General features: G+C 25.9%; 1 protein-coding gene and 2 long non-coding RNA genes across 8 annotated transcripts; 2 read left to right on the forward strand and 1 right to left on the reverse strand.

Annotated features, from left to right (window-relative positions):
• Window positions 1–422: 422 nt before the first annotated feature.
• On the reverse strand, window positions 423–2,573 carry LOC136079961 (uncharacterized). The gene is made up of 2 exons (XM_065796619.1): window positions 2,489–2,573; window positions 423–2,335 (listed from the first exon to the last, which is right to left on the reverse strand). The coding sequence occupies exon 2, from the start codon at window positions 1,327–1,329 to the stop codon at window positions 628–630; it is 702 nt and encodes a 233-aa protein (XP_065652691.1). The 5' UTR covers window positions 1,330–2,335; window positions 2,489–2,573; the 3' UTR covers window positions 423–627.
• Window positions 2,574–2,716: 143 nt separating this feature from the next.
• Window positions 2,717–14,018, forward strand: LOC136080539 (uncharacterized). Of its 2 annotated transcripts, XR_010638517.1 has the most exons (4): window positions 2,717–2,819; window positions 3,177–3,331; window positions 9,495–9,610; window positions 13,903–14,018. It is a non-coding gene; the product is annotated as an uncharacterized LOC136080539 (long non-coding RNA). The 2 variants fall into 2 exon arrangements; XR_010638516.1 differs by lacking the exon at window positions 13,903–14,018 and having other exon boundaries at window positions 9,495–11,095.
• Window positions 14,019–14,257: 239 nt separating this feature from the next.
• On the forward strand, window positions 14,258–16,788 carry LOC136080540 (uncharacterized). 5 transcript variants are annotated; one of them, XR_010638518.1, is made up of 5 exons: window positions 14,258–14,861; window positions 14,966–15,630; window positions 15,719–15,838; window positions 16,105–16,304; window positions 16,415–16,788. It is a non-coding gene; the product is annotated as an uncharacterized LOC136080540 (long non-coding RNA). The 5 variants fall into 5 exon arrangements; XR_010638520.1 differs by having other exon boundaries at window positions 14,258–14,813; XR_010638519.1 differs by having other exon boundaries at window positions 14,259–14,795.
• Window positions 16,789–16,994: the final 206 nt, after the last annotated feature.

Genomic DNA, 16,994 nt, shown 5'->3' on the forward strand with positions numbered 1-16,994 from the left:
AACTTTTTAACTTTATAAAAGTAATAAGAGCTTTATAGGTCTTGAAATTTTTAAATAAGATATACCGTGGTGTGACGTAAGAAAGTCCTAGTTATCGATATCTCAATTTATAAGAGCGAATTAATATTAATAAATAATGAATTCGAACTCTTGCTTTTTGATAATATTGTAGAACAACAAATAAATTTTCAGTTTTAACCTATTTTAGGTGTGTTACAGCATAAGTTAAGACTTTTTTGAATGTATACATTCAAAAAAGTCTTAACTTATGCTGTAATGTAGTTCGAGATGATGACAAAAAGAAAGTACTATAATTTTGATTGGAATAAAAGAAAGTCCAAATAAGTAAAAAAGAAAGTCCTAATGTTTAATATTATATATTTCTTGAATATTAAAATGAATAATACACTAAAGACATTTTTCTGACAGATATTTATTAATTCTACACATAATATAAAATTAAAAATTCCTTTCCATTATTCTACGAATAATTTTACTTAGTTTTAGACTTTTTCGCTGCTTTTTCTTGTTTTCTTTCAAATTTTCTAGCCGAATTCGCTTTCTTACCTGTTTCTCAGACTCTTTTTCAGCTTTTTTTCTCTTTCTTTCTCGCTTTTTATCAATTCTTTATCTTTCTAATTCCTCTTTAGCTCTCTTTTTCTCTTCTAAACTAGCAATATATTCGTCAGACATAATGACTGATGAAACTTTTGTTGCTTGTTTTGGTACTTTTTTACTCTGAAATTCTTCCGGACTAACAAATATTGACTCGAAAACATTGTCATTTGCTTGCAAAGGTCCTTGAACTGGTGCTTCAGTTGTCTCATTATATTCAATTGTTGATTCTGGTCGTGTTAAGTTCTCATTACTTACTAGAATTTCCTCTAATGGCGTTTCTAGAACCATGTTCTTTTCTCGAGTTGTGGGATCAACACCCTCTATTTTGTTCATTTTCTTCTGCCAGTAATAAAATAAGGCTTCTTGTTCTATTGTACCTGCCCAATACATAAGATTACGATGGACTCTAAAAGATTTTAATTGGCCATTTGTCATATCAGTTTCTAAATCATTTTTGGCTTTATCGATTGGACTTAACAGTTCGGCTTTAACCGGAGTTTCAGCGGATTCTATGAGATCCCTTTGAATTTGATTTTCTTGTACACTTAACGGGACTTTTGTAAGATCCAAATTTTTTAGTAAAAAAGGACACAAACCGCAGGATTTAAATCCATTTGGTATTAAAGTCGGATTTTCCTGTGTTTTAGCAATTGCAGTCTGGAGCAGGGGTGCAAATGTCCTTTTTGGTAGAGCAACTCCAAGGTTTTGCATTCTCCATTCAGTAACTATGTCGGTCCAAATATCTTTTGCAACATGAAAGTAAACTCAGCCCAATGGTTGTGCAAAATGGGTGCAATTAGGTGGCAAATAAATGATGACAATACCATTTTTTCTGCAAAATTGTCCCAAATCTAAGGTCAAATGTGATTTGTGGCCATCTAAAAAAAAAATTATTGGCAATAGGACATTATTTTTCCTTAAAAAATCAATGAAAGGTCCAGATATATAATCGTAAAATGTTTGGAACATCTGGTAACCTTTGGCCGATTTACCCATTACCCAATCTTTAGGAAAGTCAGCTGCAATTTCTGGTGGAGTTCGCCTTTCATATAAATACAAAACCTAAGGTGGTGCAAATAAATTACTTGCATTTACTGTTATCATAACTGAGAAACTTTCTTTATCACTATTTGCAGTGATGTTATACAATCGTTTGTTTTTTTGTCCAATTGCATCTTTAATAGATGGACGCAGATCAAAAGATGACTCATCATGATTCCAAATTCGATTGGGATCCTCAAACACAGACACTAAATCATTTTTATCCATATTCTTTGTTATTTTTTGGAACCACGTTTTAATATCTTGTATGGAAACAAGTGTTCTATGTTTTGGAAGTGTCTGAGCCTTTCGAATCGAAAGTGTTGAATGTCTCTTGAAAAAATTGCGTGCCCAATGAGTGCCAATTACTTTTTGGTCAAGATTCATTTTATGTGCTAAAATAGATGCACCCTTAAGAAGAAGTTTCTTTGTGACTGGATATCAACATTGGCCATATCAATTAGCCAATTTTTAATTTTAACCTCTACGGTTTTATCAAAAATTGTTGGACGCACTATTTGACTCTTTGCTTGACCTAGTGTTCGTTGAACAAGGGTTGTCTTAGGTATTTTATAAATTTTAGATGCTGCATATATTGTCATAGTCTTCTTTTTTATTTTATCCAATGCTTCATCCATACCCTGTTGTGAATATGGCTTGTAAGATCTTTTTGGGCCTAAAACAAAAAATTAAGTTATTTTTGTAAGGCTAGGATTTTCTTTTGTATACGGTAAAAAAGAGGAAGAAAGAAAGTCACGTCAAATTTTTTGTAAAAATATTAGTTTTTACGTGTAAATCAATCTTTTTAACATGCAAATTCTTAACTTACCACGTTCATGCCCCATTATTGATCAAAATAGTTTTTTAACAACAAGATTTTTACCATAAAAGAACTAACTCTTCATCATACAGCCTTTGACGCAATGTTTAATATGGCACCAGCTTATATTGACTATTTACATCTCAATTAAACAAACACTCTGATTGGCCGAATTCTCCACCAATCCAGTCAATTTTTTTTATGGAAAGTTTCTTCAAAAGCATTTAGTTGAAATAATAAAAAGTATGTTCTCAAAATATTTATTTTATAATATACAAAATTTATCATTTGTTACATTAGGACTTTCTTACAGCATAAGACTTTGTTTGGTCACACCACGGTAGTTGAAAATAAAATATTTTTTATAACTTTTAAAATATGTTTATAAACTTTTATACTATACTACTTATACTATACTTTTACTATTTTATAAAACTATATATAAAGGTATAAACTTATATAAAACGCTTTCAAATAGTAGGGATTTAGAGAAAAAATGTTTGTGCACTATACTTGTTTATATCTTGATAATTAAAAAAAATTAAATGATCAAGTGTTTTGCAATGGAAATTTTATAGTAACAATTTCTATCTAATATTTTTAAAATTTAATCTCATTAGCAGAAAATAAAAGTTTACATTAAGATTAAGTCAAAGATTACTAATAAAATTATTAACTTCATAAACAAATATTTTAGATCACTGTTTTCTCTGGTTTATGCATTATCAAAAATCTTCCTAAAATACGGTATACCGCTTATTTATCTAGCACCTGATTGTGCAATATCATCTTCTACATTCGTATCCTGATCGTCTGATTTCGTAACCTGATTTATAACCGCAAAAAACTAGGGTAAAATAGTTAGCATTTTAAATGTATATTCATAAATCGAAATTAGAATTACACAGAACAACTTTACATTTACAGGATTTTCTGAATGGAAGTTTCCAAAATTTCCTATACCATCCATGTTTATTTTGATATTAAAAAATTAGTAACGTCGCGACATAACATGTGCAGTGGTTTTTACCAGCTCTGTTCAACCAATTTTCTTTAGCAAGTCTAACTAAATTAAGGTAAAATGCACCTAAAATAATAAAATAAATCTTTAGTTATTAAACCCCTTGATCATTGCGAAAATGAATACCTACTGTTACACAATCATACGAGCGTTTACAAAATGAATTTAACTTTTTATAAAACTTTCGAAAAAAGTTTTTGCAGCAAGACTTTCATAACGAGAGACCAACAACTCATATTTTTTTAACTGTGTCAATGTGGCCATCAATAATTTCTAAAACATTGGAGCCCATTAATTTGTTGGCATTTTGGAAGGTAGATTGTCGCGATAAGAGCTTTTTAACTTCCATGAATTAAAATGGCGCACCCGACACTCGTTTATTATTTATTTATCAGTCGTTTTGCTTTCGGTTGTTGTAAGAAAGTGAATCTTGAATACGCATTTAAGTATAATTTAATTATTTAGCCAATAAAAAATAATTTTTTAATAATTTTTTTTATTTCGCTTTAATTATGCTTAACCGCGTGACTAAGCTGTTATTTGAGTCTTCTGACCAATGGCTATATTACTATATTATAATATAATAAACGTTTATTAAACGTCGATCAAACTTTTAGAATAATGAGTTAAATTAGTCAATATTGTAAACGTTTGATCGTCGTTTAATAAACGTATATATTAAAGGATTGAAAGCGTAGATTTTAAATATATAAATGTTTACGTTTAATTAAGGTCGACTAAAGGTTTACAATATTGACTAATGTAAGTCGATATTCTAAACGTTAGATCGACGTTTAATAAACGTATATATAAAAAAGTTTGAAATATATATTTCAAATCAAGCGTCGATTTTTAGTCAATATTAGATCGCTAAACGTTTTATCCATTTTCAACCAATTTTAACTAAATATTGACCAATTCTAAACCAATCTGTGTTTACTGGGACAACTCTCATAATAGTTTAAAAAGTTGTTCGCGTCAATTAAAGAAATTTACCGACACTGTTAAGATAAATTTGATAAAATTTACAGATATAAAATTTAAATAAAAAATAATCATTTTTTTGCAAAAAACTGTATTATTTTTACGAAAAAAAAGTAAACTGAAACTTTTGAATCAGAAATGGAGGATAAAGCTTTCTTAAATGTTGCGTTTCTTAAAGGTCTGTAAGCGTTTCTCTATGCTATCGTTTTAACACGACTCCCGGTAGAAAATGAGCGAGCAACTAGCTAGCTTGATAGCAATTTTTAAGCAATTTTTTTTATTCTCATTATATTTAATTCTTATGTCTGTAACATCTTTAAAAATTCGATTTTTAGTGTTGAGTCTATTATAGTTATGAGGATAGTTGAACTTAAGGGGAAAGTCGGGTAGCCCCGTACGGCGGGTAGCCCCGGATACTTGTTGTACAACTAAAACTTAAGAAAGTATTCAATGTTGAGTGCCATGAAAACATGATTTTAGTGATTTTAAAGTATATGCAAAATATCTGACTTAATATTCGAAAGCAATCGGATGGCAGAGCCAAATAACAGTGTATTATCATATTTGAAACACTTTTTATCGTATCTAACTTTTTTGTTTAACTTAACTTTTCATTTATCAAAAATACTTATTTTACTATATTTGTAAAAAAACTAACTTAGTTTAATACTTCTATGCATGGTTTTTAAAATGGTATTTTGAAATGAGGTATGATCGGGTGACACCGGACACGCGTTTGGAGAGTAGCTCCGGACAGTTTATAAATTAAAACTTTACGATTATTGCGTTTTTTTTTATCATTTATGTTAAAGGCGGTGTTTGATTATTGACAAAAATCAAACAATAATTTCTTGTATTAGAATACAAATTATCATTATTACCTTATATAGAACTAATTTTAAAATGTTTTTTATGGTTGCATTCTTCGTTTGCAGTATTGTTGTGAAATCTCCTTATTTGTCGTTTGACTTTATGAAAAAATTATATATATACATTTATAAATATATATATATATATATATATATATATATATATATATATATATATATATATATATATATATATATATATATATATATATATATATATATATACATATATATATATATATATATATATATATATATATATATATGTATATATATACATATATATATATATATATATATATATATATATATATATATATATATATATATATATATATATATATATATATATATATATATATATATATATATATATATATTTATAAATGTATATATATAAAGGGAGATGGGGGCGCATTGATCGCCGGGGCAGTATGATCTTTTGGCTTTTACTCGTTCCTTTTTGCCTTACTAGAAGTGAGGTTGCAATTTAATTAACCATTATGCTTCCCTAATTGATTTTTCGTAATATTTTTTCATAAGGTTATCAGCGTCAAAAAAAAATAAAGAAAATATTGTTTTTCGTCATAAAAAGTGATTTTTTTAAATCGTACTATAATTCAAATATATTTTTATTTAGATGTCTGTATGGGTTAACAACAATTTTATTTTAAATTTGTAAGTGTTAGGTGTATAATATAATATATAATTTTTATTTGGCTGCAATTTATACAGTAGATATTGCTATCAATATGTTACCTATACCTATTGGGGTACATTGATCTTTGACTATGCGGGGCCCATTGATCGGAGGATCAAAGTGCCCCATAGAAGACGAAGTGCCCCATGTTTTTGTTTATAAGCAATACAGTTAAACGAATGGAATTGTATTTATAATTTAAAAAAAAACTATAAATAGAAATAGAATTAAAAAAACAAATAAAGTTGCTATACCAAGTGAAACAATAAAAGTAGCTGTTAATAAAGTTTTAGAAGGAACACAACTGAATGTTGTAGCACGTCAGTTTAACATAGATAGAATGACTTTAAAAAGATATTGTCGTAAAAAGAGGCTTAATCCAAATGAAGCTTTCAAGCCTAACTACAACAATAGACAAGTTTTTACAGCAGAAGATGAAAAAAGTTTATCAAGTTATTTACTAATTGCATCAAAAATGAACTATGGCCTTTCAACTAGGTCAACGCGATTATTGGCATATGAATTTGCTTTAAAAAACAATAAGATATGCCCATCATCATGGATCAAAAATAAAATTGCAGGCATTGATTGGTTGCAAGGTTTTATGAAAAGACAACCAGAGTTGTCTCTACGAACACCTGAAGCAACGAGCTTCGCTCGATCAACAGCTTTTAACAAACACACTGTAAGAGAGTTTTTTCAAAATCTTAAAACGGTAAGAAATCGATATAAATATAATCCTAACTGTATATATAATGTTGATGAAACTGGTTTAACAACCGTTCAAAAGCCGGTAAAGGTTTTAGCTGGTAGAGGAAGCAAACAAGTTGGAAGAATCATATCTGCATAACGAGGAACATTGGTAACTGCATGTTGTGCCTCTAATGCTATCGAAAATTCCATTCCTCCATTATTTATTTTTCCTAGGGTAAAGTTTCATGATTACATGATTAAGGAAGGACCTCCTGGATGTGTGGGATTTACAAATCCTTCTGGTTGGATGAACTCAGAAATTTTCATAGAATGGATTAAACATTTTGTTAAATATTCAAACTGTTCTCAGGAATCTCCAGTTTTGTTACTTCTCGACAGTCATGAAAGTCATATTTCTGTTAAAGGCTTGGAGCTTGCAATTCAACACGGAATTACAATGATAAGTTTTCCTCCCCATTTCAGCCATAAATTGCAGCCATTAGATAGAACTGTTTTTGGACCATTGAAAAGGTTTTACAATTCTGCATGTGATAATTGGATGGTTTCAAACCCAAGACCAATGACCATTTATGATATTGTTTCAATAGTTCGAGAACCGTATACAAAAACTTTCTCACCATCTAATATACAGACAGGATTTAAAGTAGCTGGCATTGAGCCATTCAATTCTGAAATTTTCAAAGATGACGAATATTTACCATCATCAGTTACAGATAGAGCTGCTCCAGATACAGTTACTATCACTCCTGTCAACAACATGGAATCTGAAATAATACCAGCACATGTTAATCACATAGAGTCTGAAATAACTATAGTAAATATTGAAACAAGTATTTTAAACAAAGTGTCAACAAGTGTTGCTTCTATAATCTCACCTGAGGTTTTAAAACCTTACCCAAAAGCATCTGCCAGAAAAAAAAATGTTAAAAGTAGGCAGTTAAAAACAAGGATCTTGACTGATACTCCTGCCAGAAATGAAATTCGTTTGTCAAAAGAAAAGAAAATTTTGAAGCAAACCAAAAATCAACAAAAAGTCTCCACAAAAGATAAGAAAGAAACTAAGAATTACTTGCTTAGGAATAAAAAACAATGTAAACCAAAAGCTGCTTCACAACTTGACTTTCACAAATGATGATATATTCTTAATCAAAATATTGTACTTTTAACAAGTTTTGTAAACTTAAAAGTTGTATTCTTATTTCAGTCTTTATATTTCAGTTCTTATAAATTTCAAGTTGTTGTAAAGTTTTAAACGTATATAAAGCGGGTAGCTTATAGCTGCTGTGATTTATACATTTTTTAATTAAAAATTAGACTAGTGGGTTTAACTGCTATATTTAAAAAATAATTAAAAAATTTAGATGTATTATATGTTAAACAATATTACCCTTTGACTAAATTATTTACAAGATTTAGTTATAGAAGTGTTAAACGTTTAGATAATATTACGCATATAAGATCAATGTGCCCCAAGTCGGAGATCATAGTACCCCATAGTTTGGGGTACATTGATATATATATATATATATATATATATATATATATATATATATATATATATATATATATATATATATATATATATATACATATATATATATATATATATATGTATATATATATATACATATATATACATATATATATATATATATATATATATATATATATATATATATATGTATATGTATACATATATATATATATACATATAATATTTATAAATATATAATATATATTGCATATGTATATGTATATATATATATATATATGTATATTTATATGTATATATATATATATATATATATATATATATATATATATATATATGTACATACGTATTTACATATTCATATGTATATATATGTATATAAATACATTTATATACATATAAATACATTTATATACATATAAATATATATATATATATATATATATATATATATATATATATATATATATATATGTATATATATATATATATATATATATATATATATATATATATATATATATATATATATATATATATATATATATATATATATGTACACATATATATATATATATATTTACATATATTTACATATATTTATATATATGTATAAATCATATCAAATATATTTCTGAATAAAAGTTCTTAAGTCAAAGATATTTACAAATAGTAATGAGTTCTAATACTAGGTAAACACCTATATATATGTATACACCTGTACTATATATATGTACACCTATACTATACACCTGTTAAATTCAATAATAATAAAAATAGTGATAATAACATCAATAAACACAATATAGATGTCAATAATAGTAGTAAATATAAAAAGTTTTACTATAATAAAATAACAACGATAATACAACAACAACAATTGCAGTTATTAAAATAATTGTTATTATAATAACAGAACACTAATAATAACAAAAATAAGTAATATAATAATATTAACAACGGAATTAATGTTAGTAAAAATAGTTAAAAGTAGTTAAAAGTAGTAATGTATATTTATATAATTAACAGTAAGCAATAGTAATGACAACAAAATATATTATAGAAATTAAAAAACAATACTAAAGACAACAAAAATTGATTATGGAAATTATAAATATTAACTGTATCTTTTAAATAAAAAGTAGAATAAACTAGTTTTAAAGGTTGAGAATGAATTGAGAGCATTTAGTTCATAAGGAAGGTTTTTCCAAATTTAATGCTTTGATATTTTATAGATTTACGCCCGTAATCATAGCGGTGTTTAGAGACAGATGTTTAAATTGCTATTGGAACCAAGGTGATAACGAGTTTTGGCACTTTTGGAAAAGTAATTGATGAAAGTTAAAGATAGGTATATAAGTTCTTTGTTTGACCCGTGCTTCGGTGCTAAAGTTTTTTTGCATTTGCCTACAAGTCTGCAAAAACTTCGAGCTTGGCAATTGCATAAAAAAGTGCATGCCAAAAAAATTAAAGCAGTTTTTTAAATTGGAACAAATCTTTTTTGTTCATTAAGGGGGCTCACCCCTGTCAAAATAGCAAAAAAATAACTTTTTTTGAAATTTTTGATTTTTCATGTTTCAAGTGTAAAAATTAACGAGGAATCTGATTCTGAATAAAAATTTTCAAAAAAAAACACATAAGTATGTCTATTTCTTGATTATTTGATCATAGTCAAAAATAACCTTCTTAGCAACGTCCATAGCAACAATTTTATTTTCTCTTTTCCACTTATCTACAACACCTTTTTCTTAAAAGTTAATCTTATTTGATTAATCTGAGTCTGTGAAGTATTAATTTATCAAAAAGAAAAGAAAATTTAAAGGAAATCAATACACAAGCAAAAAACAATTCGTGTCCATGCAATCTGAACTATTAAATTATATTCCAAGTACTTCAGCATCATTACCAAAGACAAGATCGTTTACTAAGCTGTCAAGCCATGCTATTTCTCAGCCTTTAAATAATGGTATTACTGGAAATCGAATTTTGGATATGTTTAATTTATCAAACTTAATTTCAGTTCTTGGTTGTCCTCAATGTAAATAAAGTTCATGTTTAAAGTTAAGTTAAAGTTTAAAACATTGATAAGCAAGTAAAATGACTGTAAAATGTTTTTGCTTATAGGAGCATTCATTTTGGACATCAAAAAAACTGCCATTTATGTCACGAGGGTTTGATATAAACTACAGAATAGTATACTCTATGCGTAGAAGTGGTCAAGGCTTTGCTGGTATTAATCGCTTTAATGCACTTATGAATTTTTCACCACGATTTACATCAAATAACTATAACAAGATTGTTTTTAAGTTAAAAAAAAGTGTTAAGTTTATTGCCACTCAAACTATGGATGATGCAGCTCAAGAACTAAAAGAGTTATCCAAAAATCAACCACAGAAAAATTTTTATGTTATACCTGTGTCATTTCATGGCACCTGACAAAGACGAGGATTTTCAATGCTAAATGGAACAGTAAGTTGCATTTCAACTTACTGTTTCATTTTAACTTTAACATTGGAGCTAAAGCTGTTATTAATTTGTATGAAAGACTAAATATTGTTCCAGGATTTTATACCAATCTTGGGTGTGATAAAATCAATACCAAAAGATTAAAAATTCAATAAAACATAATAAAGTTAAAAATGTTCTCCGTCGTCGTCAAATTAGAGGACAAAAAAAAACAAAAAGGATGATAAAAAAAAAGCAAAATGAAGGAAAAACCTATAAAACAGGATTATTTTGAAGTTAATTTTAAAGATGTTGTTTTTTATTTTATTTAGTTTTTTTATTCTGGATATGCTGTTTTCTTATTTTTAGTTATATATCGTTTTTTTGATAAAAAATGGTTTTCATAAGATATAGTCTTTTTATATAAAATTATAGATAATGTAGATGTTGTATAAATTTCCATTATCAAAACACCTTTTCAATTGATTTTATTATGCTTAGAATTGAAAAGCTTTAAAATATAATATCTTACTATAACTCTTTTTTCAAAATGTTTTACGTTTTGCTTATTTTCTCAGATTGCATTTTTTCCGAATTTAATAGAATTTGGAAATGTGGTAACTTTGGTTCTATTATAGCTTTTGAGCTGATATTTTCACACAACACACATAATAGATTGTTTCATGCAATAAACCAAAAGTTTGATTTAAATATTTTATATTGTCTGTGATTAACTTGTCTAAAGTTCAATTTTATGCTGAAAATATAGAAAAATATTGCTAATTTTTTAAGAACTCAAAAAGTCATTCTTCCCGAAATAATATTTCACTTTTTTTTTGTTTATTGCATGCATCTAATGTAAATAAATAATGTTAGAAAGTTTCATTGAAAAATAGTGTACCAACCCAAGGGAATTAGCTTTCCAAATTTCAAGAATTTATGACTTTCGCCATTTTGAATTTGTAACCATGGCAACAGCTGACATTTTTAAAAAATGAAAACATATTTTTTTAAACACTATTATAATATCCTTTCCAATGAATACGCTAAAAATCTTATGAGCTTGGAAAAATGTCGAAATATTTTTGAGGGGGGTGAGCCCCCTTAAACAATTTTATCAAAAAATCGTGAAAACACTTTATATATATTCTCTAATATAAACAATCTGTTTATGTTATTTTTGCTGTTTCTCTAGTGTAAACAACCTTGAGCATCTTCTTTTGTGAGTGCGTTACAATATGTAATGCACTCAACAAAGGAGGTGCTCAAGATTTTTGAGCATCTTCTTTCCTGAAAACAATTTTTCTAAGTTCTTAGTTCCACCTCTTCTTTCTCTTCTCTTTCTCATTGCTCAATGTACCGAAACCACGTTATTATTCTTTTAAGAACCTTATGCAATTCACTCACTATTCCCATTCTCTATCTAATCTTATGGTTTTTTTTTCTTGTCATGTTAGAGTCACACCGCACATTTATCTGAATATCTTCTCTCTCAGCATATACTAAACCATATAAAAAAAGGGGAATTGCTTAAATCAGAATGTTTGCATTTATTTTGGAAATAAGTAACTCAGGGCTATATTTTACATTTTTCTAAAAAATCTTTTTTTAATCTCTTCCTTATTATATGATCTAATTTATACATTGATAACACTGAATAAATTATACTTTTGAGGGTTATACCTCTTTTTATGTTTAATGTGATGGGAGTTAAAGTTAAAAATCCATGCAATAACAAACTTATAAATTTCAACAAGAATGATATAGCAGTAGTATCACATTTTATTCTAAAGATTCCTTGATTAAAACTAATTGATTTTGTTTACATTCTCTTATAAAAAAAGAGCCATTAACTCGGATATAACGGCTGCCGTAAGTTGCCTGTTAAACATGCACGAAAGAGTATCATCATTAAATCCAATATTATATATATATATATATATATATATATATATATATATATATATATATATATATATATATATATATATATATATATATATATATATATATATATATATATATATATATATACGCGTGCTTGTTCGTCCACCTTTAAAGTAATTTTTTAGACTAACTGACCACAGCATTTCGCACCTTTTAACTTCTAATGTCAATACAAATCACTTGAGAAATGAACATACCCAGCCGGCACAAGTCGTCTATTAGACGTCTATTTCACTACTCATTTGTCTATAGACGTCTAAGACAGTTTTGAGACATCTTCAAAACGTCTCAAAGAAGATGTCTTAGACACGCTCTCTTGTAGACGTCTTAAAGATGTATTTTTTCTTGCATGTTAAAATGTTATATTTACTGCGTCTTCGAGACGTCTAAAATTAAGGCGGCTTGAAGTTTATTATTATTTTTTCCATTCCTCTTTCATTCAAATTTAAATAAGCGTGAAAGAAACGGCAGCCATGTTTTTTAAATAGAAAAGTTTCTGAAGTAAAATTGTGATCAAAGCAGTTACGGTTAAAGAAATGATGCTTATAAAGACAGTTATTGCTTTCAGGACATCCTTAATGTATTTTTCGAAGATAAAACGATATATATATATATATATACATATATGCATACATATATATATATATATACATATATTATATATGTATATATCTATGTATATATATATTATATATATATATGTATATATATATTATATATATACATATATATGTATATATGTATGTATATATATACATATATATATATATATATATATATATATATATAATATATATATATATATAAATTAAATTATTAATTAAAATTAATATATATATATATATATATGTATATATATATATATATATATATATATATATATATATATATATATATATATATATATATATATATTATATATATATATAAATATATAAATTATCTTTAATTTAATTTATTATTGCTCTGTTTTTTAAGAACATTGAGTATTCTAATTGTAGAATATATATATATATATATATATATATATATATATATATATATATATATATATATATATATATATATATATATATATATATATATATATATATATATATATATATATATATATATATATATATATATATATATATATATATATATATATATATATATATATATATATATATATATATATATATATATATATATACCTTTTAATTGTATTTTATTGCAACATAATAATGTTTAATGTCTTCCTTTATATAGATTAGTGTCAAAATTGTAAATGAGTGTGATGTATTAAAATACTAATAGTACTTCAATTATTTGAACTGATGGAATTGCTTTAATTATTTGAACTGATGGAATTTTTTTAATTTACTTTATAACAAAAAATTTGTATTGTTTTTTTACTTCCTTATTTTTGACTGTATAAAATGAGGATTTTTAAATAACTCATATGTTGAGAAAACTTTTACTTAAAAGTTTTATTTGTCTTTTCTGTTTTTATATATTGTTATATATATATATATATATATATATATATATATATTATATAAAATATTATAAATCTTTTTTTTTTGAGATTTATTATTTTTAATATTTTGTTTGCTTTTTGTAATAATCAATTTTACAAATAGTAGTAAACTTATCAATAATTTAATTGTTGTTTTTATTGATATTCATCCTCTTGTTATCATTGTTATTATTACTATTATTTTTATTATTATTATTAACATTTTGGGTTCTATTATAACTGATTCCAATTATAATAGAATCAAATATCAGTTTTAAAGTGTCTATTTCAAACTAGGAAAATTAAATTATATTCAGGGATATAAATTCTGGGGAACCCTAGAATATACACCCCTGAATATAATTGTTTATGATTGTTAGGTATTTACATATAATTTATAGGTCATTTTTTTTAGTATAATATTTTTTTAATTCAATTTATTTTTTATTAGTTCTTATATTTTTATTAAAATTTAAATTTGCTATTTCTTACCGGTTTTCTTATCAAATTTTTGAATATTTCAATGTGGTCTATGTGTGGAAAGAACACTCTCGAGCAATTGAAGATGCTATTCCTCATAGATTGATTGAAACAGATGTATTGCGTTGGCCACCAAAAGGATTTTCATGGAAAAAAGCAATGAGTAAAAATATTCTTTCAAGTGATAATTGGCTACCTTTTTCAATTTTAAAAATAAAGTTGACACATGGTCAATTACTTAAATTTACTATTTTAATATTTACTTATTAATTCAAACATAACATATGTATGTATATATTTGTATTAGTTTAATAGTTTAAAAATATTTTGTAGCTGATAAAACTGAGTGTGAGTATACATCTCAGGATAAAGTAATAAAAGAGAAAGAAAAGAATGGCGATGAGATTAAGTGTTAAGAACTTGGAATTGATTTACTGGTGTTTCATGATGATACAAATTCAAAGCCCTTCGGAAATAATAATACTTCACACTGAAAGCGAAAAACACATTTAATAAGTGATTGCAATGATTGTGACCATTTCAACACCATTCAATTGGAACCACCAGTTATCAAAAAGGTTTCGAAACAAAAATGTTCTATCATAAATGGTAATTATTTCATTACTTTAAATAAAAGTTTTGTAAAATTCCCATGTGGCGTTATTCGTTATATAGTAGTGGTATCACAGGGTTGTCAAAATGTTAAAATCAGGGAAAAGTTAGGTAATTTGTTTTAGGTCAGTGAAAATTTATGGAGTTTAAATTATTTTCAGAACAAACCAAAGAAAACTTTCAACTTATTAAATTTTTTTTCACAATTTGTTTTTATTGATTATTTTTATTTTGTTTGTCAGCAAATATAAATTCAGTTGTGATTCTGGAAAAAATCAAAGAATTTAATTTTTAATGTAGGTGGCCACCATGTATAAATGATTAAATAATGCAGCAGTATTATGCAAAGGTAAAAAAGTGGTGAAACCAACAATTACTACACTCTGGTATTGCACAATAACAATTCTGAAAACTGAACTTATGTTCATAATTTTCTGCAATGATTTTAAAACTGTTTAAATTTTTTCATTTTAGCAAAATTGTTTACTTCAGATGAATTAATTCCAATTTCAAATTCAAGTTTAACATATCGTATATCAAATGTTTTGTGTTATACAATTATTTAAATTTTTAATTATCGATTAAGTTAGAAAGGTGATTTATTTTATTTTACTATAAATTTATTTATTGTGAGTTTAAATTTATTTATTGTCTGTTTTAAATTATTTATTGTATAGTTGATAAAGTTAAAAAGTAGAGAGCTCAATTTATTTAGTATTAAATGTTTAGACTTTTTTAAATCTAAATTTTAATACTAAATAATTTGAGAATATTGTATAAATTGTGTCAAAATTTTTTGAACTATATATTATAGTTTTTAATAAACAGAAAAAGTATATTAAATTATTTTTTTTTTTTAGGTTTTCAACAACAAGTTCTGGCATTTCAAAAAAAAGTTGTTAAATGGATGAGCGATATATTCAATTATTTATCTTTACCAACAACTTTAATTTCTTAGCAATCTCCATTATCTTTATTAGACATAGAGTTTATAAAATCAAAAGAAGAGTTTTTCCTGTTTGAAGAAAATATGAAATTGGATTCATTCCTAGATGAAAAAGTAAGATTGATATATCGATATTATTTAATGTCGGTACACACATGTGTGTGTGTGTGTGTGTGTTCGGACACTTAGCTTACTTCTAGTTTAATGTGACTATTACTTCTTAGATTGTACAATAAAAGCCTACAGGAGGGCTTGATTACAAAGATATGATCAAGAATATAATCAAACGATTTTTTACCGATTTTGTCATGAAATGGGTGAAATGAACAAGCCAAAACGAGTTAACCTTTGGCGAACCAAGACCTACAAAACAATATACAAAGTAGCGACGCTCAAGTACCTAAAGATGACGGAAAAAGAATTTTATCAAGTTGTTCAGAGCCTCCTTAGAAATGCCCCTGCACGAGCAAAAAAGATGACAGTCGTAAAAAAATAATATTGATATTGTATTTTTTATTGTAGATATGTAGTTCCTTTTACATTTTATTTATTAATTATCTTAAACGTAAAAAAATATAAAATATGATTTTAAATATAATTTAAGTCTGTTTTATTAGTCGATTCGGTATGTATTACTATAAATGCTGAGAGAACGTCTAATAGATGTCTCGGCAACACGTCTTAAAGGTGTTAACAAATAAACGTCTAAAGACGTTCTTTAGACGCTCAAGCGAGTTTTCAATTAGACGTCTATGAGACATTTAATACTAGACTGTTTACAGACATCTGTCGCAATACGTCTTA

Source organism: Hydra vulgaris, chromosome 05 (assembly GCF_038396675.1).
Source record: "Hydra vulgaris chromosome 05, alternate assembly HydraT2T_AEP".
NCBI lineage: Eukaryota > Metazoa > Cnidaria > Hydrozoa > Anthoathecata > Hydridae > Hydra > Hydra vulgaris.